The following is a 27,759-nucleotide window of genomic DNA, read 5'->3' as shown; positions in this document are numbered from 1 at the left end:
GGGCGGCAAAAAGGAACACCTGCATTTCATTAGATCATGTGGTCTTTCCTGTCAACATCAGCCTCCCAAGAGGCTGCTCAACAGACCGACCAGCAAGACTTCCTCCAAGCCTGCAAACCCCGGTGAGCAGTATTGCTTCTACCATCACCAATAGGGTGCTGTGGCCTGCCAATGCCTGTCACCCTATGGGTTCCTGGGAAATGCCATTGCTGGCCGTTGTTAGAGGCTGCGGCAGCTGGCCGACACAACAGCCTTGTCCATGTCCAGGATACAGTGTCCAGGCAATGCTTCCTGGTCAACATCAGGGCTGGGTCAGCATCATCCTCCCCCCTCCACCTCCGACACATGCAAGACATGGGTTACGGGCTGTCAGTAACTCTTCAATGCGGACTTACAGCACTCATACTGTACCCCTCCATTTCGGAAACCACCATTTCACTTGGCAATTTGTTTTAGCGGACGTCCACCAGCCTCTCCTCGGGGTGGACTTCCTGAGGGCCAACTCCTTCCTAGTTGATGTCAAGGGCCACTGGCTAGTACACGCAAAGACCTTTCAGACCCTTGCACTGGAAGGCACCAAACTGACCGCTCCCCACCTACACTCGGTGGCAAATCCAAACAATGAGTTTGTCAAGATTCTAGCCGAGTTCCCCTCCATCACGAGGCCACACTTTAACTCCACTGAGCCTGAACATGGGGTAAGGCATCACATCCTCACCAAAGGCCCCCCACTTCACGCCAGAGCATGCAGCCTCCTGCCAGATAAACTCAACCTCGCCAAGGAAGAATTTTTTTTAAATGGAGGAACTCTGCATTGTCCATCGCTCCGACAGCCCCTGGGCCTCCCCCTTCCACATGGACCCTAAGGCATCAGGGGGATGGAGACCATGCAGGGATTACCGCCAGCTAAATGAAGCCACCATGCCAATATATACCCCATCCCCCATATTCAGGACTTTTCTGCAAACCTGATTTCTGCATGGATATTTTCCAAAATTGACTTAATCCGTGGCTATCATCAGATCCCCGTCCACCCTGAGGATATCACACCAGGATTATTACACCATTTGGGCTGTTGGAATTCCTCAGAATGCCTTTCAACCTAAATAACACTGTACAGACCTTTCAAAGGCTTACGAATGTTGTGGACAGGGATGTGAAGTTTGCATTCATCTACCTCGATGACATTCTGATTGCAAGTCGTGACCGTGCTGAACAATCCGCTCATGTCAGATAGTTGTGCCACAGGTTGAGTGAGTTTGGCCTGACAATTAATCCAGCAAAATGCCAGTTCAGCAAAGACTCTATTTACTTTTTAGGTCACAGGATCGACTGCCATGGGGCTAAACCATTACCCGACAAGTTAGAGGCCATTCGATTGTTCCCCAAGCCTACAACAGTAAGGGGACTACAAGAGTTCGCCAGCATGGTGAATTTTTACCGCAGATTCCTGCCAGGAGTGGCTCACACTATGAAACCTTTATTCTCCCTTGTGACCAGTATGAAGAAGGTGATTTTGTGGAGCCAAGAGGCATCTGATGCATTCCAGGCAACAAAAGATGCCCTGGCTAATGCCACCCTCCTGATATATCCTAAAGCTGATGCCCCAACCGGTCTCACAGTGGATGCTTCTGACACAGCAGTAGGAGGAATTTTAGAACACTGGGTGATGAAAACTGGGAACACCTTGCATTTTTCAGTAGACATTTGCGGGCGCCTGAACTAAAATATAGTGCTTTTGCTAGAGAACCCCTGGCATTGTATCTGGCAATCAGACATTTTAGATACTTCCTTGAGGGCAGGAAGTTCCAAATTTTTACAGATCACAAGCCCCTCACCTTCACCTTCACTAAGGTTTCCGACCCATGGTCAGCCAGGCAACAAAGCCACATTTCATTATATTTCAGAATTTTCTACTGACATTCAGCATATTGCAGGAAAATCCAATGTGGTGGCCAATGGCCTGTCATGTCCCAGTGCAGTACACTCCTCAACATATAGCATTGATTATAAGGCTCTGGCTGAGGCACAGGCAGCGGTTAAGGACATTGACACATACCGCACTGTGATTACCAGCCTCCAGTTGAAGGACATACAGCTTGGCCCTGGGGAGCAGACCATCCTTTGTGACACGTCTACGAGTAAGCCTCATCCCATCATTCCCACTACCTGGAGGAGGAGTATTTTTGAGGCCATATATAACCTGGCATACTGTCATCCAAACGACCATCAAAATGGTTGCTAGTCAATTTGTCTGGAATGGCCTCTGCAAAGATGTCAGCCAATTGGACCAGGAATTGTACACAGTGCCAAACCTTGAAAACCCATGCCCACACTAAAGCCCCCCCCCCCCACAGTTATTTCAACAGCCACAATGCCATTACAACCACGTCCACGTAGATATGGTGGGTTCCCTACCAATATCCAGAGGCACATGCTACTTACTGACCCAAGTAGACAGGTCAACCAGATGGCTGGAAGCCATTCCTTTGCCACAGACCTCAACAGAAAAGTGTGTCAGGGTCCTCCTGCACAACTGGGTGGCTAGATTCAGGGTCCACAGCATAAAACCTAAGACAGGGGTTCCCAATTTACCTTCGGCCTCTGGTCTAATATTGCTAACACCCTGGGTACTCGTCTCCACCATACCACAGCTTACCACCATCAGGCCAATGGTTTGGTGGCCAAACTCAATGGCCCTAACTGGGTGGATGAGCTCCTGTGAGTGGGTCCGGGCCACTCCTAAAGAGTACCTAGAGGTTTCTACGTAATGGTCTTCTTTGGCTTGGCTTCGCGGACGAAGATTTACGGAGGGGTAAATGTCCACGACAGCTGCAGGCTCATTTGTGGCTGACAAGTCCGATGCGGGACAGGCAGACACAGTTGCAGGGGAAAATTTGTTGGTTGGGGTTGGATGTTGGGTTTTTCCTCCTTTGTCTTTTGTCAGTGAGGTGGGCTCTGCGGTCTTCTTCAAAGGAGGTTGCTGCCCGCCGAACTGTGAGGCGCCAAGATGCACGGATTGAGGCGATATCAGCCCACTGGTGGTGGTCAATGTGGCAGGCACCAAGAGATTTCTTTAGGCAGTCCTTGTACCTCTTCTTTTGTGCACCTCTGACATGATGGCCAGTGGAGAGCTCGCCATATAACACGATCTTGGGAAGGCAATGGTCCTCCATTCTGGAGACGTGACCTACCCAGCGCAGTTGGATCTTCAACAGCGTGGATTTGATGCTGTCGGCCTCTGCCATCTCGAGTACTTCGATGTTAGGGATGAAGTCGCTCCAATGAATGTTGAGGATGGAGCGGAGACAACGCTGGTGGAAGCATTCTAGGAGCCGTAGGTGATGCCGGTAGAGGACCCATGATTCGGAGCCGAACAGGAGTGTGGGTGTGACAACGGCTCTGTATATGCTTATCTTTGTGAGGTTTTTCAGTTGGTTGTTTTTCCAGACTCTTTTGTGTTGTCTTCCAAAGGTGCTATTTGCCTTGGCGAGTCTGTTGTCTATCTCGTTGTCGATCCTTGCATCTGATGAAATGGTGCAGCCGAGATAGGTAAACTGGTTGACCGTTTTGAGTTTTGTGTGCCCGATGGAGATGTGGGGGTACTGGTAGTCATGGTGGGGAGCTGGCTGATGGAGGACCTCAGTTTTCTTCAGGCTGACTTCCAGGCCAAACATTTTGGCAGTTTCCACAAAACAGGACGTCAAGCGCTGAAGAGCTGGCTCTGAATGGGCAACTAAAGCGGCATCGTCTGCAAAGAGTAGTTCACGAACAAGTTGCTCTTGTGTCTTGGTGTGAGCTTGCAGGCGTCTCAGATTGAAGAGACTGCCATCCGTGCGGTACCGGATGTAAAGAGCGTTCTCATTGTTGAGGTCTTTCATGGCTTGGTTCAGCATCATGCTGAAGAAGATTGAAAAGATGGTTGGTGCACTATTAGTGATTCCAGGGGAATTCCTGGCCACCAAAGACACTGCGGATGATTTCTCTGCAACCACCTTGTCCCACCTGCAGGACTGCCTGAGCACACTCGCCCCGACACAGTCAAAGCAGCACGGCTCACGGACGACATTCGTACCTAAAGAACTTGTATTTTTGTCAGACACGGGCACACAGACCCCCCCCACTCCCCCACTACAGAGACCTTATGAAGGCCCATACAAAGTTTTACGACACAACAGGTCAACGTGTCTTTTGGATATTGGGTGGAGAAACGAGACTTTCACCCTGGACTGGCTCAAACCAGCTTTCCTTGACTGACCACCCGATCCATGACCCTCACCCCCAAGCACAAGGCCTCGCCTAGTGCCGATTCTTGGGGGAGGGGGCAGTCATGCAGCTGTTTGCCAAATGCACTATGCCCGAAACAGCGACCCGACACCGGGGGCCCGCTGCCTACACAGCCGGCCAAGACGGCCTATACTCTTCAAAGTCAGTGCTTGACTCAGCAGCATGTGGCTACAGTGCTTGACTCAGCAGCATGTGGCTACAGTGCCTGACTCTCATGGGCTGGCCAGCGGCAGCCGATCAGGTGGAGCTACACCTGGGAATGAGAGAGCCTCACTGATTGGCCGTTCCCCAGATAACACTAAACAACCAATCCCAGGAAGCGGATCGTAATGCCACTAGTCGGGTGGCATGATGACGTCAGAGATGGGCTTCTGAGCCCTTTATAAGCAGATAAACCAGTGATGAATTCACTCCCGGAGTGTGTGTCTCTAAGTGTAAACTCTCCAGCAGTGGAAGCTGCTACATTCTCTTCTAATCCACTCATTTGCAGAATCAACCTGGTGAACCTCCTCTTCACTGCCTCCAAGCTAGTATATCCTTTCTCAAGTAAGGACAGCAGGAATGCACACAGTACTCCAGATGCCACCTCACTAGTAGCCTGTACAATTTCTGCAGAACCTCCCTAATCTTAAATTCAATAGCAATCAAAGCCAACATCCCATTTTCCTTCTTAATTACCCGCTGCACCTAAAAACTAACTTTTTATGATTAGTATACAAGCACCCCTAGTTTCTGCACAATAATGCTGCAATTTTTCACTGCTTAAATGTTTGATTCACAATTTTCCTTTCCAAATTGGGTGTCCTCCTTTATCAACATTACACTCTACTTGCTCATTCACTTAATCTATCTACACCTCTGCAGACTCTGTGTCCTTTGCATTTTTTGCTTTTTTTACTCAGTGTAGGGTCATCTGCAAACTTAGTTATGCTACATTTGGTCCCTTCCTTCCTACATTTGGTCCCTTGTGTGGTGGGCACACAATCCCTGTGGCACGCCACTAGCCACAGATAGCTGTACATTCTGTAATACAGGCAGATACACAATACCTTCATCATGTTTGCTGCCTTCTGGGGTAAGTCTCCATTTTAGTTCTGAATTTGCCTCACCCCTATTAATTTACTAACCTTTGATTGTTTTCATATGTTTGTAGATGATTTTGGGATACAGTTTTTATTAACCTCCAGTCAATTTTCATATTCTCTCTGCCTATTTGATAACTTGTATTTTCTCTTTGCTGCTTTAGCAAAACTCTGTTTCTTTCTTTGGCTTGGCTTCGCGGACGAAGATTTATGGAGGGGGTAAAAAGTCCACGTCAGCTGCAGGCTCGTTTGTGGCTGACCAGTCCGATGCGGGACAGGCAGACACGATTGCAGCGGTTGCAAGGGAAAATTGGTTGGTTGGGGTTGGGTGTTGGGTTTTTCCTCCTTTGCCTTTTGTCAGTGAGGTGGGCTCTGCGGTCTTCTTCAAAGGAGGCTGCTGCCCGCCAAACTGTGAGGCGCCAAGATGCACGGTTTGAGGCGTTATCAGCCCACTGGCGGTGGTCAATGTGGCAGGCACCAAGAGATTTCTTTAGGCAGTCCTTGTACCTTTTCTTTGGTGCACCTCTGTCACGGTGGCCAGTGGAGAGCTCGCCATATAATACGATCTTGGGAAGGCGATGGTCCTCCATTCTGGAGACGTGACCCATCCAGCGCAGCTGGATCTTCAGCAGCGTGGACTCGATGCTGTCGACCTCTGCCATCTCGAGTACCTCGACGTTAGGGGTGTGAGCGCTCCAATGGATGTTGAGGATGGAGCGGAGACAACGCTGGTGGAAGCGTTCTAGGAGCCGTAGGTGGTGCCGGTAAATAATAACTGGAAACACATGGATAAAGATGCTGGAATCTAGGGCAAAAAAAAAAACAATCTGCTGGAGGAACTCAGCAGGTCAAGTAGTCTTAATGGGAGAAAACAATTGTTGCTCTTGGTCAAAACCCTTAATAAAACAAAATCACGAGGATTTCAAGTTTTTACAGCTGTGCAGCTGAAGAGAATCAAAGTGGAGAACCTTTACGTCTATAAGATATTCCCTCACACCCTCACTGGTTACTGTGCAAACTCGATAGAGGGTAAATCTAAAGAATTTCTTAGGACAATAATCCTGGGGTCACAATGCAAGATGTTGCACAACCATGGGTTACACAAATATGTTGATTCTGATTATATATATATTTTTGAAACTTTTTATCATTTGTGAAACACAAAAATGGCTGATACTGGATTTGTGCAATTCCTTTTATAATTTGTGTATTTTATATTAATGCCTACATAAACAGAGCAGGTTCTCCTCAAATGCATTAGAACATCCTGAAGACATGATTAATTGTAATGTAAATACAAGAACATTCCTTTTCATATGCATGTTATATGGGTTACAGCAAAATAAAATACTGTTGACGTATACATTCAACAGCCTTTGGATTTTCAGTACTCGAACCAATCTACCTGTTAGCAAAAACTCACTATTAATGTGCCATTGAGTTTCAAATTAAGTCCCTGTTATGAATTGTCATCAAAATCATATCAACATTCAGAGCATCATACAATGCTTATGACATGAAAGGTAAATATTCAGCCAATCAGGCCTGTGCCAGATCCTGGCAGAGCAATCTGCGAGACACATTTCCCTCAAGTGCCTGTCCAATTCCCTTTTGAAATCTGAATTGAAGGTTTTTTTTTCCCCAATATCCTTCAGGTAATGAGTTCATTGCTACTCTGCACATATATCATTTGGCCAAGTCTGTGCTGACTGATACCTGAACGATCTGCTAATGGGAACAGCTTCTACTGTAGAACTCTATATGTATAAAAATTACAATGCATTAGTATGTCTTTCTTCACAAGTCATGTTTTTGTGAATTTTCTTCCTGAGATACATGTCAGTCATGTAAAAAAAATTATTGGAATCGCAAGATTTGTTTGCATGATCTCATTATTCTTTTTTACCCTCTTCAGTTTCAGCCTTCCCTTCAACATCTGTCAGTCTTGAATAATCAAACTGGATGGCTGACTGTTTAATTTTGTTCTCAAGCTTTGTAACTCTTTCCTTTAGCTTCTGTTGTGCAGCATTGTATTCTGCCAGAAGTCGAGCAAATTTAGTCTGTAGATTATCAATTGCAAGGTCCAGTCTGGTAATTTTCTCCTCCAGGTCCTTTGGATCAGCTCCAAGCTGGGCAATTTCCATATCCAGAAGACCATCCTTCATTAGAATTTGCCTCCCCTTTTCCTCCAACAGTGCTTTAGCATCTGGGTACTCAGTCAGGGCTTCCATGAGATCATCTTTTGAAAGACAGAACAAATCTGAGTAGCCAATGCTCTTGATGTTCGCAGTTCTTCTGTTTCCAGCTTTGCTGCCTTTGATGTTAAGAATGCTAATCTCACCAAAGTAGCTGCCATCACTTAAGACCACAAACTGAGTAATTCCGTCATCAGCAACAACTGCCAGCTTCCCTTCTTTGATGATATACATTTCTCTACCAATGTCTCCTTTGCGGCATATATAGTCATCAGGGCTAAATACTTGGGGCCTGAGTTTCAATACCAACTCAACTAGCAGTCCAGCTTCACAATCCGCAAAGATGCGAACTTTCTTCAGTGTATCCAAATGGACATTGATGGCTATCTCGGCTCTTAGTTTATCCGGAAGATACTTCAAAACTTCTCTTTCATCTACTGCTTTTTTGTTTGTCCACAAGTAGTCAAACCATTTGATAACTCTCTTCTCCAAATCTTTGCTCACTTTTCGGAAGTGCATGTACTGTTTGATGGCATCAATCCTTGACTGAAATTCTGCACGAGCTGCATTCATATTGGAAATCATGGAACCAACATTACCAACGATGGTGGCAAATATCAACACTCCAACCAAGAAATCGGCCACCACAAAGAAGTATTCTGAATCCTGGACTGGAGGAGGAGTTTCTCCAATGGTGGTTAGTGTCAGTGTTGACCAGTAGAGGCTGTATACATATTTTCTAGCAAGCCGAGAAAATTCTGGAATAGATACATTTGGATAGACCCATGTATCCGCTCCAAACCCAATAGCCTTTGAAATTGAATAGTACACACAAGCATTCCAATGGATAATAATTACAATGTACATGACAAGATTTGATATTCTGAAAATGTTTGGGTAGTTTGTCCTTGTTTCAGTTCTTGATACAAACTCAAACATTCGACTAAATTTGAACAAACGATTTAATCGAATTTCTGGATATTCCAGTCCAAAAATGAAAAACAGAAAGTCAGTTGGTATAAGGGAAAAAATATCTAATTTGAACTGCAGTGTAGCAAAATATTTTTCTTGAAGCTTCTTTTCATCGTGGACTAATAGTCCTTGTTCCAGATAACCTGTCAGGGAAAGGAAAGTATTAGAATAATTAGAAAACATTTTCTGCAAGGATCTTTAGCATGGGATATAGAAAGGGATGTAGCAACAGGGAACATACAAAAATAAGGGAGACACAATCAAAGCAAAGATTATTAATATAATGCAAACAATAAATGTCTTAACCGATTGACCATTCTATCCGTGAATGCTATCTGACCTGCTGAGTGCTCCAGAAATTCTTTATTCGCCTAAGATTCCAGGACATCTGATGCCCCTCCTCACCCTTGAACCTTGCGTTGACACCTGAAATCTAGGAAAGCCTTGGAAATTTGACCCTCTGAAGTGGATGGCAGACCCTAACAATTCCACTCTATCTTCTTATCTCCCTTTTTTCTCATGTATTTTCTATTTTCCTTCTTTACTTATTTTTTGGGATTCTTTTTTTCTTTATTTATCGTTACTTCTTTTTTATTTCTTTGGGATGGAGGAGGTTGGAGGGTTGAAGGATTATAGTCACGATCAATTATCGATTATGAATTCTAAATTTTATTGATTTTTTTTGTTGATACATGTATGGCTTTAAAAAGTGAAAATAAAATATATTTAAAAAAGATTCATAGAAACATAGAAGATAGGAGCAGGAGTAGGTCATTCGACCCTTCGAGCCTGCTCTGCCATTCAACGAGATCATGGCTGATCTTAAAGTTCAGTACCCCATCCCTGCCTTCTCTCCGTAACCTTTAATTATTCTAACATATGCAGCTTTTGTTTCGTTGTTAATATTATGGTGATCATATGCAGTATAAATTCAATATCCAGTTATTGGAACTTTATTCCAAGGCTGGGCATATAGCACTTCTTCTACAAGGATCTCTGGATACCTTTAAACCTTTATATTTATCTTCTTAACAAGCACTCATGTTTTCGTAGCCACATAAAAAAAGTAAGAAAAGAACAGTATTGTTTAAAGATATTTTCCTTCTTTTTCAATATTTTTATTTGTTTGTTGGTAAATGTTCCATAGGTACATAACAATAAAATAGAGTATTAACGAATCTCGTATAACAATACAAACAGCACTGAGACCTATGTTACATTAAAAAGAAATATAAAAAGAAAAACACTATACTAATTATCTAATTCAATCCCCTTCCTTCGGAGCCTACTGACTAACATAAACAGTCCACGATTACAATTGGGTTCAAAAATCAAAAACTAGTTAATCTTACAAATTTTGAAATTAATTAAGAAAAAGAACCCCATAAAGAAACAAAGTAAGATCCATTTCAGTAGATCAACATCTAATTTTTTCCAAAGTCAGACATGCTATCATATCAGACAACCACTGAGTGTGAGTGTGAGTGGGAGGGACAGCATCCTTCCATCTCATAAAAATAGCCCTTCTTGCAATAAGGGTGGCAAAGGCAACTCCATGGGATTGTGAAACAATCAGAATTAAACCAGATGACCCACTTATTCCAAAGAGAGCAAGAAAAGGATTTTGAATCAGTATTAAGAACTAAAGACAAGGTATGAAATGCCCCTTCCCAAAAATTGGAAAGAGAAGAACTGAATCAGAACATATGATAGAGTGAACCTTCTTATTTGTCACATTTAGAAGAGAGATTAGAATAGAATTTGCCAATTGAATTTTGGAATATTGAGCTCAGGATACTACCTTAAATTTTATTAATGAGTGTCTAGCACAAAGAGAGGATGAATGCACTCACTTCAAAATAGAAATAAGATTGATTAGGTGGTGTTTATGGGGGGGGGGGAGGTTTGATGGTGGATAGACAATGGAAAGCATTCAAAGATCTAATGGAAGAATTGCAGAAATCGTTTATACCGGTTTGGCATTAAAAATAAACCAAAAAAGGTGACTCAACCGTGGATAACAAGGGAAGTTAGAGACAGCATTAGGTCCAAAGAGAGAGCATATCAATTGGCCAAAAAAAGTACCAAAGCCGAAGACTGGGAACAGTTCAAGATGCACCAAAGGAGGACAAAGTGATTAATCGAGGGCAAAAATAAATTACGAAAGTTAGATTGCAGCAAACATAAAAACCAACTGCAAAAGCTTTTATAGATATGTCAAGAGGAAAAGATTGGTGAAATCCAGAGTAGGTCCCTTGCAGTCAGAATCAGGGGAATATATAATGGGGAATAAGGAAATGGCAGACCAATTAAATTCTTACTTTAGTTCTGTTTTCACAAGAGAGGATACAAATAACCTCCCAAGGATGTTGGGAAACATAGAGGCTAATGCAAGGGAGGAACTGAAAGAAATCAGTATCTCTAAGGACATGGTCTTGGGGAAATTGATGGGATTGAAGGCAGATAAATCCCAAGGGCCTGATAATCTACATCCTAGGGTACTTAAGGAAGTGGCCATTCAGATAGCAGATGCTTTAAGAATTATTTTCCAGAACTCGATAGACTCAGGATCAGTACCCATGGATTGGAGGGTAGCTAATGTTACCCCACTATTTAAAAGGGGGTAGAGAAAAAGCGTGGAATTATAGGCCGGTGAGCCTTACATCAGTAGTGGGCAAAATGATGGAATCCATTATTAAGGATGTAATAGCGGAGCATATGATTAGCAGAGAAGGGATCGGACGGAGTCAACATGGATTTACAAAAAGTAAATCGTGCTTGACAAATCTATTGGAATTCTTTGAGATGGTGGCAGGTAAAATAGATGGGGGAGAGCCAGTGAATGTGGTGTACCTGGATTTCCAAAAGGCCTTCGATAAGGTCCCACATAAATGACTGGCATGCAAAATCAAGGCTCATGGGATTGGGGGCAAGGTATTGATATGGATTGAGAACTGGCTGGCAGATAGAAGACAGAGAGTTGGAATAAAGGGCTCATTTTCTGAGTGGCAGGCAGTGGCCAGTGGGGTGCCACAGGGATCTGTACTGGGACCCCAGCTGTTCACAATTTACATTAATGATCTGGATGAGGGGATTGGATGTAATATCTCTAAATTTGCAGATGACACTAAGCTAGGAGGGGTTGTATGCACTGAAGAGGGGGTCAAGAAGCTCCAGTGTGATTTGGATAAATTGAGAGACTGGGCAGATACATGGCAAATGCACTACAATGTGGATAAATGTGAGGTTATCCACTTTGGTAATACAAACCGGAGGGCAGATTACTATTTGTACTTGTACACCAGTCTCTGAAGGAGAGCATGCAGGTACAGCAGGTGGTTAAAAAGGCAAATGGTATGTTGCCCTTCATATCAAGAGGGTTTGAGTCTAGGAACAAGGATTCCTTACTGCAGCTGTACAGGGCCTTGGTGAGACCCCACCTGGAGTATTGTGTGCAGTTTTGGTTGTTTTATCTGAGGAAGGATGTTCTTGCAATGGAGAGAAAGCAAAGGCGATTCACCAGGCTGATACCTGGAATGGCAGGAATGACTTATGAGGAAAGATTGCACAATTTGGATTGTACTCACAGGAGTTTAGAAGATTGAGAGGGGATCTCATAGAGATATATAAAATTCTGGCAGGACTGGACAGAATGGATGCGGAAGGGATGTTTCCAATGGTGGGAAAATCCAGAACCCGGGGTCATGGTTTGAGGATAATAGGCAAACCATTTAGAACCGAGATGAGGAGGAATTTCTTTACCCAGAGGGTGGTGAATCTGTGGAATTCATTGCCACAGAGAGCAGTAGAGGCAGGTTCATTGAATATATTTAAGAGGGAATTAGATATATTTGTTCAGTATAAGGGAATTAGGGGTTACAGAGAGAAGGCGGGGACAGGGTACTGAACTTTAAGATCAGCCATGATCTCATTGAATGGTGGAGTAGGCTCGAAGGGCCGAATGACATACTCCTGCTCCTATCTGTCACATTTGTGGCCCGAAATGTGAAGTTAATGAAACATTAAACACAAGTTTTATCAGGTAAACTTCGGTAAACTTCTCAGTGGCTTTATTCTCCCGTTTCCTTTGTTCTCCTGCTTGTGTTCTTATCTCTCTCATACCACGTGACTTCCGGTACATCTCATACATATTCATTATCATGACATCCCTCCTTTAATCAGAAATAAACTTTACCTTCACTTATCAATATCCCTCGGAAACATACAAACATCATAACTAATGGTAATACTATAACTCAACTACATAAAATTTACTTCCTACAGCATTCATACATGCACTTTATGATATAAGATTAAATACTGTCCCAAAGTTCTTATTAAACTATGGCACAAAGTCTTCGTATTGTTTGGGCACTTTTCGGTTTCGTTTCGGCCTGCCTGCGATATTGTCATCGCTTCTCGGTTGTTCACTCTCGGCATCGGAAATACTGCTCACCACGGCTTCGGGTGTTTCTGGCGCTCTAGTCACTTCATCAGGAGTGCTGGTAACTGCCTCTGGAACATCATCAGGTCTCTCAGTTTCAGCATCTCGTATTGGCCTTTCAACCTCTTCGCTCGATGTATCTCTGGACTGGTACCTTTTTACACCTGATACATTTCTCTTATACAGGACTCCAGTCGGAGACTTGACTGTCACCATACTGCCACTTCTGATTACGACAGTATAGGGTTGATGGTAATAAGGTGTATCTAGCTTACCACCAGTTTCATGCCTCACTAGAACATTATCTCCTGGCATGATGTCTGAGTACTTGGCTCCACGTTTCGAATCTGTGTACAGCTTTGCTGCACCTTTCTTTTCAGCATCGTGGTCCCTCATCTCCTGGTCGTCTCGGATTTCCTTTATTTCTGGCATTTTTGTGCGGATTTTTCTCCCAAAAAATGCTTCTGCAGGACATTTTCCAGTGGTTGCATGAGGCGTTGCTCGATAGACAGCCACATAAGATAGCATTGCTTCTCGCCAATTTTGTCCTTCTGCGTGTGCAATCCTCAATCGTTTTTCAATGGACTGATTTTGTCTCTCTACTTCTCCATTGGCTTGCGGCCATTTTGGAGTTACTTTATGATGGTGGATACCTGTGGTCCTCATGTATTCTGCAAATGTCTCTGAAATGAATTGTGGAGTATAATGTAACAGGTAATCCATATCTTGCGAATATCTCTGCTAACGCTTGTATTGTTTTTTCAGTGCTTGTGGACTTCAACACCATGTACTCATAGTATCTGCTGTAGTAATCTATCACTACCATAATTGATTCACCCGTCGGTAAAGGTCCAAGAAAATCAACAGCTACGTCGATCCATGGTCCTGTCGGGAGTTGCGTACTCCGGATCGGTTCTGGCGGATTACTCCTACTTGTGATTTGACATCCGTGACAAGTTTTAACAAATTTTTCGGCGTCTTCATCACAACTTGGCCACCATACCTTGGTCCTGAGGTTTTGCTTGGTACCAATAATGCCTAGGTGTCCTTCATGCGCTAAGGATACGATCTTCGGTCTCAATCTTTGCGGAATCACCAATCTGCAACCTCTTAATACACACTGTCCGATGCAACAAAGTTCGTCTCTAATGGGAATGTAAGCCTTGTGAGTACACTTGTCCCATTGTCCACTCTGAATGCATTCTCTTACTTCCATGAGTTCTGGATCACGTTCGGATTCTCTCTCGACTTCCTTCGTAGTCACAGCTTTCGGTGTCGCCTGAATAGCTACGAAGCGTACAAAGCTCACTGTTTCTGTTCCCAATTCTGACTTGGAATGTGGACCACCAACCTTCACCAATCTGGACAGCAGATCAGCAATGTTTGCTTTCCCTGCAATGTGGATTACTTTATATTTGTAGGGTTGTAGTCTGAGTACCCATCTCTCTATTCTGGCACATGGTTTGGATCTAGGTGCATAGATCACCTCTAATGGCTTATGATCTGTGATGAGTTCAAATTCAATGCAGTATAAATATGCATGGAACCTCTCACAGGCCCATACAAGTCCGAGTGCTTCTTTCTCTGTCTGAGAGTATCTTCTTTCCACATCTGATAACGATCTGCTGGCATAGGCAATGATTCTTGGTCCTCCATCATGCATCTGGACCAACACGGCTCCTAAACCAACTGGGCTGGCATCCGCTATGACTTTGGTTGATGCCGCCGGATCGTAATATCCAAGAGTTTTTGCATCAGTCAGGCTTTGCTTCAGCGCTGTGAATGCTTTCTTCTGCTCAGATCCAAAATGAAATGGTACACCTTTCCTGGTTAGTTTCCTTAGTGGTTCTGCCACTGTAGCGAAATTAGGAATGAACTTTGCACAAAAATTGACCAATCCCAGGAAACTCCTCACCTCTGTTGCGTTCTGAGGTGCACGTGCCTCTGCAATAGCTTTCACCTTGGCCTCTGCAGGGTTTAGTCCTTTCCGTGTAAGTCTGTGTCCCATGAAGTCCATTTCTGACACACCGAACTGGCACTCGTTTCCATTCACGGTAAGGCCTGCCTCCTGTAGTCTAGATAGTACACGCCTCAACCGTTTGTCATGCTCTTCCTTCGTTGATGTATGGACTATGATGTCGTCAGAAATGTTGGCAACTCCAGAAATGCCTTGAATCATTCAATGGATTTCATACTGGTAGATCTCCGAAGCTGCATTAATTCCAAATGATAGTCTCTTGTAACGATACAATCCACAGTGAGTCACAAATGTAGTTACATCTCGGGAACCTGGATCCAGCTCTATTTGATAATAGCCCCATTTCAGATCAATTTTTGAGAATATCTTGCTGGTAGTTAGTTCTTGAAGTATTTCCTCCACTGTTGGTATAGGGTGTCGTTCTCTAATTATAGCTTCATTAGCCATTCTCATGTCAACACATAGTCTTATGTCACCCTTTGGTTTGGGCACAATCACTACGGGACTGACCCATTGTGTCGAATGTTCCACCGGTTCAATAATGTCTTGTTCGATCAATTCTTTAATTTTGGCTTCAACTTTCCCACGAAGTCCAAACGGAGTTCGGCGCATTGGTTGTGCCTTGGGTTTGACCGTTTCATCTACCGCTATCTTCAATTGTCGACCTTTCAGCTTTCCTATTCCTTGGAAGACTGCGGGGAATTCTTGCTTCATATCCTCGTATGACTGAATTGAATTGACACAAGCTCCAATATGAAGTATTGCCAGGTCTTGCGCTGTGCTTCTACTCAGCAATGGTTCTCCCCTCTCTTCTATGACCATAAACTCTGCTTCGGTGTACTTATCTCCAGCTTCAACAGTTGCAGTAAAACATCCAATGGTCTGCAATGGCTTGGTTGCTGTGTATGGATACAGTTTCTTGGAACACTTCTTTGGGGTACAGATGATCTTTTTCCTTTTCAACTTCTCCCATAAATGTCGATCAATCACATTACTGTCACTGCCTGAGTCTACAATGACCTGCACTGTCACTCCACCAATGATCACTGGGACCTTCTCATGACGTATTTCATTCAACGTAAATTGGTAACAACTCTGTTCCTCCTGGGTATCATCATCGTCACTGTCTATCTGGCGAATGGTATCTTTCTTTCCAGGATACTTTCCTTTCCCCCAGGCTTTGCCTTTGGAAGTTGTACTCTTCCTCTTCTGGTCTGCATTGGACTTGCTTTTGCATTTCTTTGCAAAGTGGTCCTTGCCTCCACACTTTCTGCAAACTTTGCCTTTGGCCGGGCAATATGGGTCTTTTCCAAAGTGACCTCAGTTTCCACATCGATAACACTCCACGTCCTGTGTCGACGAATATCTTGGCTGATTATGGCGATGTGAGAGCCTCTTAATTTGCTGCCTTGAGTTGTCTTTCAGGGTCATGGTATGAAATTGCCTTTCAACAGCCTCTAATGCAGCAGCAATAGCTAAAGCATCGGTGAGTTCCAACTCACTCCCTCTTTCCAGTAGACGTCTTCTGAGTTTATCTGATCTGCAGAAACTGTATCCATACACATCAACCAAGCCATTGCAGACCATTGGATGTTTTACTGCAACTGTTGAAGCTGGAGATAAGTACACCGAAGCAGAGTTTATGGTCATAGAAGAGAGGGGAGAACCATTGCTGAGTAGAAGCACAGCGCAAGACCTGGCAATACTTCATATTGGAGCTTGTGTCAATTCAATTCAGTCATACGAGGATATGAAGCAATAATTGGTTGTCCAAATCAGCTGGCATGTAATTGCATCCAACAGCTAGCTGGCGTAGTCTCGTCACGTACTGAGCAATTGTCTGGCCATCTTCTTGTCTCGTTCTCCGAAACAAATGGCGTTGAAATGTAGCATTCAGTGTTACTACATAGTGTGCATTTAATGCATCTACTGCTTTCCAGTACTCATCCTTTCTTCCAGTATTCAAAAGTGTCTTAAATGTTTCCCGAACTGCAGGTCCAGCAGTGAAAAGAAGTAACGCCCTTCTCTGCGCTTTTTGTTCAACTGTACCGGTATCTAGAAATAGGCCACGACTGTCGGCAAAGGATTCAAATTCTTCCAGCCATGCCTTCCACTTCACACTTACAGTTCTTGCATCACCCGTTGGGTCAAAATGAGCAATTCCACTATGTGTTAGAAAGTCACCGTCTGCCCCAGCCATGAGGAAATATTCCAGCTCCAAAAGTACTGAGTCAAGAGAAAATTCTTATCACCTTGAAGTAGTCTGTTGAATCCTCTGTAATCTTGTTTAGTCTTTAATTTTCTTCAAGCTTCTTTCATCCTCGTCGCCAATGTCACATTTGTGGCCCGAAATGTGAAGTTAATGAAACATTAAACACAAGTTTTATCAGGAAAACTTCGGTTAACTTCTCAGTGGCTTTATTCTCCCGTTTCCTTTGTTCTCCTGCTTGTGTTCTTATCTCTCTCATACCACGTGACTTCCGGTACATCTCATACATATTCATTATCATGACACTATCTTCTATGTTTCTTTGTATTTTCAGAAAATATCTTTTGAAAATCTTGTTCCCTGATTTTTAAAAATTCTGTCGAGGGAACTGTCCCTAGAATTTAAAAGTAATTCATAAAGGCCAGATACCACCCTTTTATAATTAGGTTGAAAATTAATTAAGTTGGATCAATTTAGAAATTAAATCTACTCAAGAAATATTCTCTTCTTTTGATACTTGGAAAACCTTTATCTTTTTGGTATCCAAATTAACTGATTATTTAGGTATTCAATCTTTTTCAGATTTTTTTATTGACTAAAATCTTACTTCTTTTGAACAATTATCCACCAAATTTAAAATACTTAGACATCATTTCTTTTCACTATTTACAGGATAGGAGCTTTTTAAATTCTTTAATTTTGAAGCTCCCCGAAGACCTAGAACTTAATATGATAGGGATGATACGTAATTTTCAAGATTTTTTCCAAGTTTAATCAATGATTCTCAAGACTAAATTAGAACCATGCCCTTCGATTGCTTTTTTTGCTTTTTCTTTAGAAGAGCTTAGATCTCTGTCGTCAACCAAGAAGGGAATTCTAGCTTTTGCTTCAATGATAGCTAGACGAGCAATTTTGATGAAGTGGAAAGATAACGTTTCACCCACTCACAATCAATGGTTGCATGATATCATGTCTTATTTAAGTTTGGAAAAAATTTAGATATAATATTAAAGATATAAATTCTGCAATTGATAAGATGTGGGGCCCATTCATGGGTTATTATCATAATCTGATGATTTAAGTGGTGTGGATGCTCCAGGGATTCTCTGTCTGGTGTCTGGTTGCAGGGGGGGGGGTGGAGGGGGGGGCATTATTTGATGCATATTTACAATATATACAGATAACCTGGTTTAGAGGGAGGAGGTAGATTAATAAGGAGAATTTTTTTCCTTTTTATTATTAGGGGAAATAAGGGGGGGGGGGTTAAACTATAGATTAAGGATCATATCACAGAAGAAAATGGTCACATCAGAGAAGTATAACATCTTATATATAGGGAATTTATGTGTATTACTTGTACAATTTTTGTATTCAGTATTATTTTTGGACATAGTATAAGTTATGATTTAATTGTTTAATTATTATAAATGTAGAATTTGATGTCCTGAATGAAATAAGTGATGTAATAATTATGGTTAAACTTCTAATTTACAATTGGTATGTGATATGTATATGATATGATTTGATTTATGTTATCATTAGTTTACCTTGTGTAAAGGGTTTTTGTTAAACTCAATAAAAATAATTTTAAAAGAACGAACAGTATTGTTTGATTCCTCCTTGGTTTGTGTACAAGATAGTGATTTCTTTATACAAATGATCTGAAGCAGTACCAGATGTTAGAGTCAGAAAAGGACACAACCTTTTCTTAGATGAAAGGTAACAAGGACAAAAAAACACATTCTATTTGTGGGATGTGTTTAGGTTGAAGGTTACAGCAGGCAAAGTGCTTGGATAAATACTGAATTGTTAAAAGGTATAAAAAAGAGGTAGTGCCTGTATGCACAACAGGTTTCTGAATGGACTAGGCTGTGACTGGTGCCAAGAAGGTAGAGGGGGCTGTCCCAGGTATCCCTGCACATTATATTGAATTGGTTGATAAGTATTCCTTTTCTGTATCATGCTTACAAGAATTATTTTTTGCCTCATATATTTACACAAAATAAAGTTGATTTTAGTAACCTTTAACATGTCTAGTGCCTCTCTTGGTTGTGAATATCTCTCGTTGAATTAGATGAGGTGTTGCATTTTGGGAGGGCTAACGCAGGTAGGATCTACACAGTGAATGGTAGGGATCTGGGGAGTGCTGTATCACAGAGGGATTGAGGAGTACAGGTGCCTTGAAAATGGAGTCACAGATCAATAAAGTGGTCAAATGGCTTTTGGCACATTGGACTTAATCAGTCAGAGAACTGAGTACAGAATTTGGGAGGTCATGTTGCAGTCGTACAAGATGTTGGTGAGGTCCCATTTGAAATATCATGTTCAGTTTTGGTCACCGTGCTTTAGGAAATATGTTGTCAAGCTAGAGAGGGTCCAGAGAAGTTTTATGAGGATATATTGCCAGGACATGAAGGGCTGATTTTTCAGGAGTGTTTGAGCAGGCCTAGGGTTTTGTTCCTTGGAGCTCAAGTGGGTGAGGGATGTACACCTCATCGAGGTGTACAAAATCATGAAAGGAATAGGTCAGGTGAACACAGAGAATCTTTTGCTCTGAGTACAAGAATTGGTGACCAGAGGACATAGGTTTAAGGTGAGTGGGGAGAGATTTAGCTGGAGCCTGAGGAATAATTTTTGTGGTGAGTGTATGGACTGGGCTGCCAAAGGAGGTGGTTGAGGCAGGTACTCTTGCAATGTTTAAGTGATATTGGACAGAGACAGGGATAGGATGATTTTAGAGGGAAAATGGCCAAACACAGGCCATTAATGGGATATAACTGGCATTATTCTATAAATTAACTCTTCCTTTCCAGACATAATAGAATTCTTGCCACTTTTGTTATCTGTAGGTATGAACAGAGCTATGTTTTAAACTATTTGACAGATCCTTGGGATAGGACACTCAGTTGTTTTTTTTTAAATATTGTTTTTTTTTAGTAGATTAGTTGCTTTATATATATACACACAAAAGGCAAAGGAGGAAAAACCCAACACCCAACCCCAACCAACCAATTTTCCCCTGCAACCGCCACAACTGTGTCTGCCTGTCCCGCATCGGACTTGTCAGCCACAAACGAGCCTGCAGCTGACGTGGACATTTACCCCCTCCATAAATCTTCGTCCGCGAAGCCAAGCCAAAGAAGATATATAACAATATAATTTTTTCTTTATCTCTGTTTTCTTTGTTATGTGAATAGTGTGTGCATTTTGGTTTGTGCGGGCAAGTTGAACCAAAGGCCTATTTCCACTTTGACTCTATGACGAACAATATTGTTTCCTTGGGCAGAGAATTCCACAGATTCACTCCTGTCTGGAAGAAGCATTTCCTTCTCATCCCTGTCCTAAATATACTCCCCCATTCTAGTCTCACCTCCCAGTGGAAACAAGTTTTCTATCTCTATCACATCTATTTATTTCAAGATTTTTTTACTGTTCTTATAACATCCCCTCTCTTTTGACTGAATTCTAGTGAGTGTAATCCAGACTCTCATCATCCTTCTTCTCTGGACTCAACCTGGTGAATCTCCTCTACATTGCCTCCAAAACTGGAAGAGGAAAGCCCCTGGTATCTGGAATTCAAGCAACCGGAACCCTCAAGCAAGCAGCAAAAATATCTGTATGTTAGGCTTGTCTGGTGAGTCAAAATCAGTGGATCATGAGGCAGTGGATAAGCTTCAGTTGGGCATTGCATGTTTCGAGCAACCAGCAATACACTTACCTGGCATCTACCAATCCCCATAGAGGCCAAACATCAGGGGTCTTTCTGTATATCTTTTCTCAACTAAGGAGACCAGAACTGCATATGGTATTCTAGTGCAATACACAAATATGCTGATCTCTTCAAGGGATGTCTAACTTAAAGAAGTTCTTAACCTCCATATACATCATGATACTCCAGGAACAGCCTCACTGCACAACTTTTAACTACACATTTCCCTCAAGGAGCTGAGTATCCTGCCGGAGTCTAATTATTCCAATTATCATATTAACATGTTCCTGAGGCAGAAAGATGCTGAGTCCCATCTACTCTTGACCAAACCTTCCTTAATTGCAAGATTAAAGGAATTATCTCTTTTGCAGATTTATTTCCTGATAGTAGTTTGATGTCTTTTGAATAACTTTCTACCAAATATAATTTACCACACATGCATTTTTTTTTAAATATCTACAGATTAGAAATTTACTGAATACGGTAATATTTAATTATCTAACATAACAACAACCAGATTTACTTGACACTTGTTCCAGAAGGGTTTAATTTGTACTATTTATATTCTTATATTAAATTTGAGATCAGTCCCCATGGATAAGATTCAACAAACATGGGAATCGTAACTTCAACTAACATTCCTGTAACATGAGGAACAAATACTAATCTAGTAAATATTTCTTCACTTTGTGCACATCATTCCTTAATACAGTTTAAAATTGTTCATAGAGCTTATATGTTTAAAGATGAACTAGCTCACATCTTTCCTAATATGAGCTCTACTTGTGATAGGTGCAATAATGACGTGGTTTCATTGACTCATATGTTTCATCATGTCCCATGTTAGAAATTTTTTTTAAAGATACTGGTTAACCTCTTAACTATTCTTTTGGAATTACAGATGTAGGTTGTAGGTTGTTTTCCTCCTTCTGCATATCGAGTTATAGCTTTCTCTACACTATTAGCTAGAAGAACCGTTTTACTTCAATGGAAAGACTATGATTCTCTTACATTATTTCAATGGCTTTCTTAAATCTAGAAAAAAATCAGAAGTCAGACTTTAGATACAACTACTACATTTGAAGAAACATGGAAACCTTCTATTGATTACTTTAATGGGATATAACTGGCATTATTCTATAAATTAACTTTTCCTTTCCAGACATAATAGAATTCTTGCCACTTTTGTTATCTGTAGGTATGAACAGAGCTATGTTTTAAACTATTTGACAGATCCTTAGGATAGGACACTCAGTTGTTTTTTTTTTAAATATTGTTTTTTTTTAGTAGATTAGTTGCTTTATATATATACACATATTCATATATATTATATATAACAATATAATTTTTTCTTTATCTCTGTTTTCTTTGTTAGGAGAATTATTTCTAATATGTTACATTTTCACTCTTTGGAAGTTATATCTGATACTTGTACAATGAAGACTTGGACATATCATTTAAATTGTGTTATTTCTATTCTCTTTATGCCATGTATATTATGAAATGTTAATAAAAAGATTGAAAAAGAAAGGTGCTGAGTCACTCATGTTGTGGAGCCAAGGAAGGGGTGAGCTGAGGATATTGAAATAAATACTGACTGACTTTCATGCTGCCAAGACATTTTTACAGTCCAGTGAAAAATCTAAAACTGCTCACATGACAAACAATTCCACAAAATAATAAAAATTACACGCACCTGTTTTCGTCCTTAAATACATGTCAACTAGGTAAATTACATCGGATAAATAATCAAGTATGAACCACGTATTCAGGTAATCAGCTTGAAGTTCTTCAAAACATGCTCTAAACAGGGAATGAGAAAACATTCACATAAACTGAGAATATGACATTTGTTCAATTAAATTTGGTCATTTTTTTACAGTAAAATTTTCAATGAATGACATGAAGATCAGCAATTTTGAAATTATGAGTTTTAATTGTTATATATCAATAACTTTACATTTTAATAGAACATTACAGACAGTAAAGCCCTTTAACCCATAATGTTGTGCTGATCTACGTATATGAACCTACTCTGCAACAAACTAATCCTTCCCTTCCTCACACCTAACACCATCTATTTTCCTTCCATCCATGTGCCTATCTAAGAGTTGTTTAAATGTTCCATTTGTACCAGCCTCCACCACTGATGGGCCATCAATTACTCGAAAGCATGTTGTTGAGAAACCAATAGGCTTTTATTCACAAGAACAATGGCACATCCATGCTGTTCGACTGTCCTGCTCTGAGGATGGGGCTGTGGAACAGTCACCTTTATAAGGGAGCCTGTAGGGAGGGGCCACAATAGCCTGACCAGACAATTATGGATAACTGTGATTTACCACATTCACCCCTTGTTTTTAAAAGGAGCCCAGCAGGGTGAAGTGGAATTTACAAGGTTACAATTCAAAGTCATATGTTCAGTCTTTCAGGTAGTCTGGTTATTTGCTGGGACCGTCGTAGAACCGGTTGCGGCTATGGTGCAGTGGTGGGGTCCTGGAGGGTTTTGGGCATCTGTATGTACTCACCAGTGTTGAACTGGTAGGTAGGTGTCAATGAGTCCAGTGTACCCTCCCTCAGGGCAGACGCAGGGTACAAGGGATCAGATGCATTGTTTGTGTTCAATAGAGAGGGGGGTGTGGGGTGATCAGCGGTGGTCTCCAGGGCCCCTGAGGTAGCCAAATCCCTGACATAGACAGTGTCTTCATGTCCGTCAGGGTATGCCACATAGGCATATTAGGGGTTGGCATGGAGGAGGTGGACCCTTTCAACAAGGGGATCAGACTTATGGCTTCTCACATGCTTCCAGAGTAGGATGGGAAAGGAAAACATACATTCATGCGTTGTGGCATTTGTGGCAGTACATAGCAGGGACCTGATAGAGTGAAGGGCCTCCGGGTGGACCTCCTCCCAGTGGAAGACTGGGAGGCTCTTAGACTGCAAGGCTAGAAGGACTGCCTTCCAAACAGTAGCAGTCTCCCTCTCCACTCGCCCGTTACACCAGGGGTTGTAACTAGTAGTTCTGCTCATGGCAATGCCCCTGGCCAAGGTACTGGCGCAGATCATCGCTCATAAAGGAAGGCCCTGCAGTCACTGTGGATATAACTGGGGAAGCCAAACAGAGTGAAGAGGTTGTGCAGGGCCTTGATGATTGTGGCACCGGTCATGTCCAAGCAGGGAATGGCAAATGGAAAATGGGAGTATTCATCAATAATATTAAGGAAATATATATTGCGGTCAGTGGAGGGCAGGGGTCCTTTAAAATCAACACCGGGTCACTCAAAGGGGTGGGTGGCTTTAATTAATTATGCCCTGACTGACCGGTAGAAGTGCGACTTGCACTCGGCACAGACCTGGCAGCTCTTTGTCGTGGACCTGATCTCATCGATGGAGTACAGCAGGTTGCATGCTTTAAACAAAATGAAAAAACCTGGTAACTCCGGGGTGACAGAGATCATTGTGAAAGTTTTAAAGCCGGTCAATCTTGTGGGACAGACCCCTGGTGACTCATTAAGTTTCCCCGGCTGGTACAAGATATTGTAATTGTAGGTGAACAGTTCAATCCTCCCTCAGTATTTTGTCATTTTTGATTTTACCCCACTGCTGATTGTTAAACATGAATGCAACAATGCAATAATCCGTCAGCAGGATGAATCTCTGGCCAGGTCATGGCGTCAGTGCTGCACTGCCTCAACAATGTTTTGGGCCTCTTTCCCGACCAAGGAATGTTGAATCTCGGGGCCCTGCAGGGTACATGAAGAAATGTGACTGGCCTGTCTGCCTGGTTAAGGGTGGCTGTCAAGGCAAAGTCTGACGCATCGTCTTCCACCTGAAACGGTGGATTCATCCGCAGCATGCATTGTGGCCTTGGGGATGTCTGCCTTAATGCGATTGAAGGCTGCATGAGCCTCCGCTATCAGGGGAAAGGATGTGGATTTGGTGAGGGGGCGGGCCTTGTCTGCATAATTGGGACCCATTGAGCATAATAGGAAAAAACCAAAGCCACCTCTTCAGGGCCTTGAGGCTGTGTGGAAGGGGAAGCTCCAGGAATGGCCGCATGTGGTCAGGGTGCAGGCCAATGACTCCATTCTCCACGACACAGCCAAGGATGGCCAGATGGGTTGTGCAAAACATACACTTGGCCTTATTATTTGTAAGGTAAAGGAGCTTGGCTACTTTGAGATATTTCTGGAGATTTGCATCATGGTCCTGCAGGTCATGGTCACAGATAGAGATGTTATTGAGGTATGGGAAAGTGATGCTCATCTTGTACTGATCTATCTCCCACTAGAAGACCGAGACGCCATTTGTGACATTTAAGGGAATCCGCAGGAAGTGGTAGAGGTGGCCTCCGCCTTGAACGCCGTATACTGATGGCCCTCTGGGTGGATAGGGTGCTGGTGGTATGCCGACTTCAGGTCAATGGTTAAAAAGACCCGATACTGGGCAATTTGGTTGACCATGTCGGCGATGCATGGGAGGGGGGTATGCATTCATCTCTTGATATCTGACTGTAGTCGATGAGCATCCTATTCTTTTTTCTGTTCCGTACTACCATTACCTGCACTCTCCAAGGGCTAGTGCTGGCTTTGATAATCCCCTCCTTGAGTATGTGCTATATCTCTCCCCAGATGAAGGCCCTGTCCCTGGCACTGTACTGCTTACTTTTAGTGGAGATGTGTTTGTAGTTGGGAGTGAGGTTGGTGAATAACAATGGGGTAGCTGATTTTAAGGTTGTGCTTGGTGAGCGGCTGGGTTGTTGGTTGTGTACGATGGGGGGTTGCGGAGGGTGGGTGGTGCGCAGTGGTAGGTTCAAAAATTGCTGGTTATACACAGCGAGGGGCGGATGGGGCCCAACGAAATCCATCATCATGCTTTTAAGGGGACATTGAAAATCCAGTCCCAATACAGCAGCGCAGAGCTGCGGCATTACCATCAGTCTAAAGTCTTCATATTCAGTATCCCGCACTGAGAGAGTCACTACGCAGAAGCCCGGATGTCCACTGTGTGTGACTTGGATGCCAAGAAGACCTTCTGGTTCACCGGCAATTCTGTAAGGGAAAGGCGCCGCACTGTGTCCAGGTGTATAAAACTCTCCGTGCTCCCACTATCGAATAAGCAGCTCATCTCGAGACCGTTTACCTGAATATACATCATCGACCTGACAAGTTGACGTGAGCTGTCCTGGTCAAGTGTGATGGAGGCCAGCATCGGGTTGCTGAACATCCGCATGGATGGTGGTGTCCAAGATGGCAGTCCCCATGGATCACACATGGAGCTGCAAGCCCCGGTGATGACAGTCCAGGACAGCAGCCCCCACAATCTGAATGCAGTGCTGCTAGGAAGAGGTTTCAACTTCTACACTTTGGCATACACTTCCTGCAGCTGGAGGAAGATGAATCCTTCGCTGGGCAGCGTTTCTTCTGATATTTGTCCAAGCCACAGAAGTAGCACTTTGAGTGCTCCTGTAGCACTGCAACTGTGGGCGAGTCCCTACCAGAGCCAGACAAAAATGACGGGAGATGGTTGCAGAGCACTGCTGCCATGGTCGAGTCATTAGTGGAGCGAAGGGGTTACGGTGCATCCCAAGATGGCGGTGCCCAAAATAACTGGTTGAATAGGCCTCCATGCCAGCTCGACTGCTCTCCGCAGACTGAGCGCCCCTTTCTCCAAGAGTCTCTCTCGTACGTAGTTCGACCTGATTTCCGTGACGTAGGTGTCCCGGATCAGGTCCTCTGTATTCTCTGCGGTGAATATGCCTTGCATTTACAGGCCCTGCTGAGTGCTCACAGGGCCTGAAGATATTTCGTGTTGGACTCACCGGGTGATTGTTTGCGGGTCACTAGAAGATGTCTGGCCTAGACGACATTGATCTTACGCAGGTACTGTCCTTTGAGTATATCCACGGCTTTCTGGTATGATGTAATGTCCCTGATCATGGAATACACCAGGGTGCCAACCTGGGAGTGCAGTGCTTGTAACTTATCAGTCTCTGATCGCACAATGGTGAAGGAAGCCTGCAGGAATGCTTCAAAATAGCGCAGCCAGAGCTCAAAGTTGGTAAATATATACTCGATAGACTGTTGTGGAGAAACCAATAGGCTTTTATTCACTTAATAACAATGGCATATCCATACTGTTCGACAGTCCTGCACTGAGGATGGGGCTGAGGAAGTTACCTTTATACAGGAGCCTGTGGGGAGAATAGGTATATCTGACCAGACAATTATTCATAACAGTGGTTTACCACAACCACCTCTCCTGACAATGCATTTCAGGCATCTATCACTCTATGTTTAAAAATATTAACTTTCTTGTCTCTTCTAAACTTTCCTCTGCTCACCTTAAACATATGTCCGCTGGTATGTGCTATTGTCACACCTTGAGAAAAAAGTGCTGGCTGCCTACCATATACCCCTAATAATCTTATGTGGCTCTATAATGTCACCTCTCATCCTTTGTCACTCCAAAGAGAAAAGATCTAGCCCTGTTAATCTTGCTTCATTAAACATGTTCTTCAATCCAGGCAACATGCTGATAAATCTCCTCTGTAACCTCTCCAAAACTTCTACATGCTTCCTGTAATGAGGTGACCAGAATTGTGAACACATGCTAGAGTTTTATAGATCTGCAACTTTACCTCTCAGGCCTTGAAGTCAATTCCCCAACTAATTAAGGTCAGCACACCATACACCTTCTTAAACAACCTATCAACTTGTGTGGCAACATTGAGTGATCTATGGACATGGACAGCAAGATCCATCTGTTTCTCCAAACTGTTGTCATTAACTGCATACTCTGCTTTAAATTCAACCTTCCAAACTGCATTTCTCTTTCCAAACTGAAAACAAGCATGATAATTTGTCTGGCTGAGCTGCTCTCT

General features: G+C 42.8%; 2 protein-coding genes across 3 annotated transcripts in view; one reads left to right on the top strand and one right to left on the bottom strand.

The window, feature by feature from the left end:
- The window catches only part of LOC138757439 (ubiquitin-protein ligase E3A-like), a 69,235-nt gene extending 46,908 nt beyond the window's left edge, over positions 1-22,327 (top strand). Inside the window, exons 12-13 of one of the 2 annotated variants that reach the window (XR_011353595.1) lie at positions 20,637-20,801; positions 22,252-22,327. The gene's annotated coding sequence lies outside the window, so the exon portion shown is untranslated. Of the gene's footprint in view, positions 1-20,636; positions 22,155-22,251 lie in introns of those variants that run through there. The other variant, XM_069924716.1, reaches the window with a different exon arrangement.
- The window catches only part of cnga1b (cyclic nucleotide gated channel subunit alpha 1b), a 48,128-nt gene continuing 27,630 nt past the window's right edge, over positions 7,262-27,759 (bottom strand). Inside the window, 2 exon segments of the mRNA XM_069923091.1 lie at positions 7,262-8,679; positions 22,573-22,679. Coding sequence (XP_069779192.1) covers positions 7,262-8,679; positions 22,573-22,679 — 1,525 coding nt within the window.

This window comes from Narcine bancroftii, chromosome 3, assembly GCF_036971445.1.
Source record: "Narcine bancroftii isolate sNarBan1 chromosome 3, sNarBan1.hap1, whole genome shotgun sequence".
NCBI lineage: Eukaryota > Metazoa > Chordata > Chondrichthyes > Torpediniformes > Narcinidae > Narcine > Narcine bancroftii.
The sequence above is the reverse complement of the archived record's forward strand: the minus strand, read 5'-3'. Positions and strand labels throughout refer to the sequence as shown.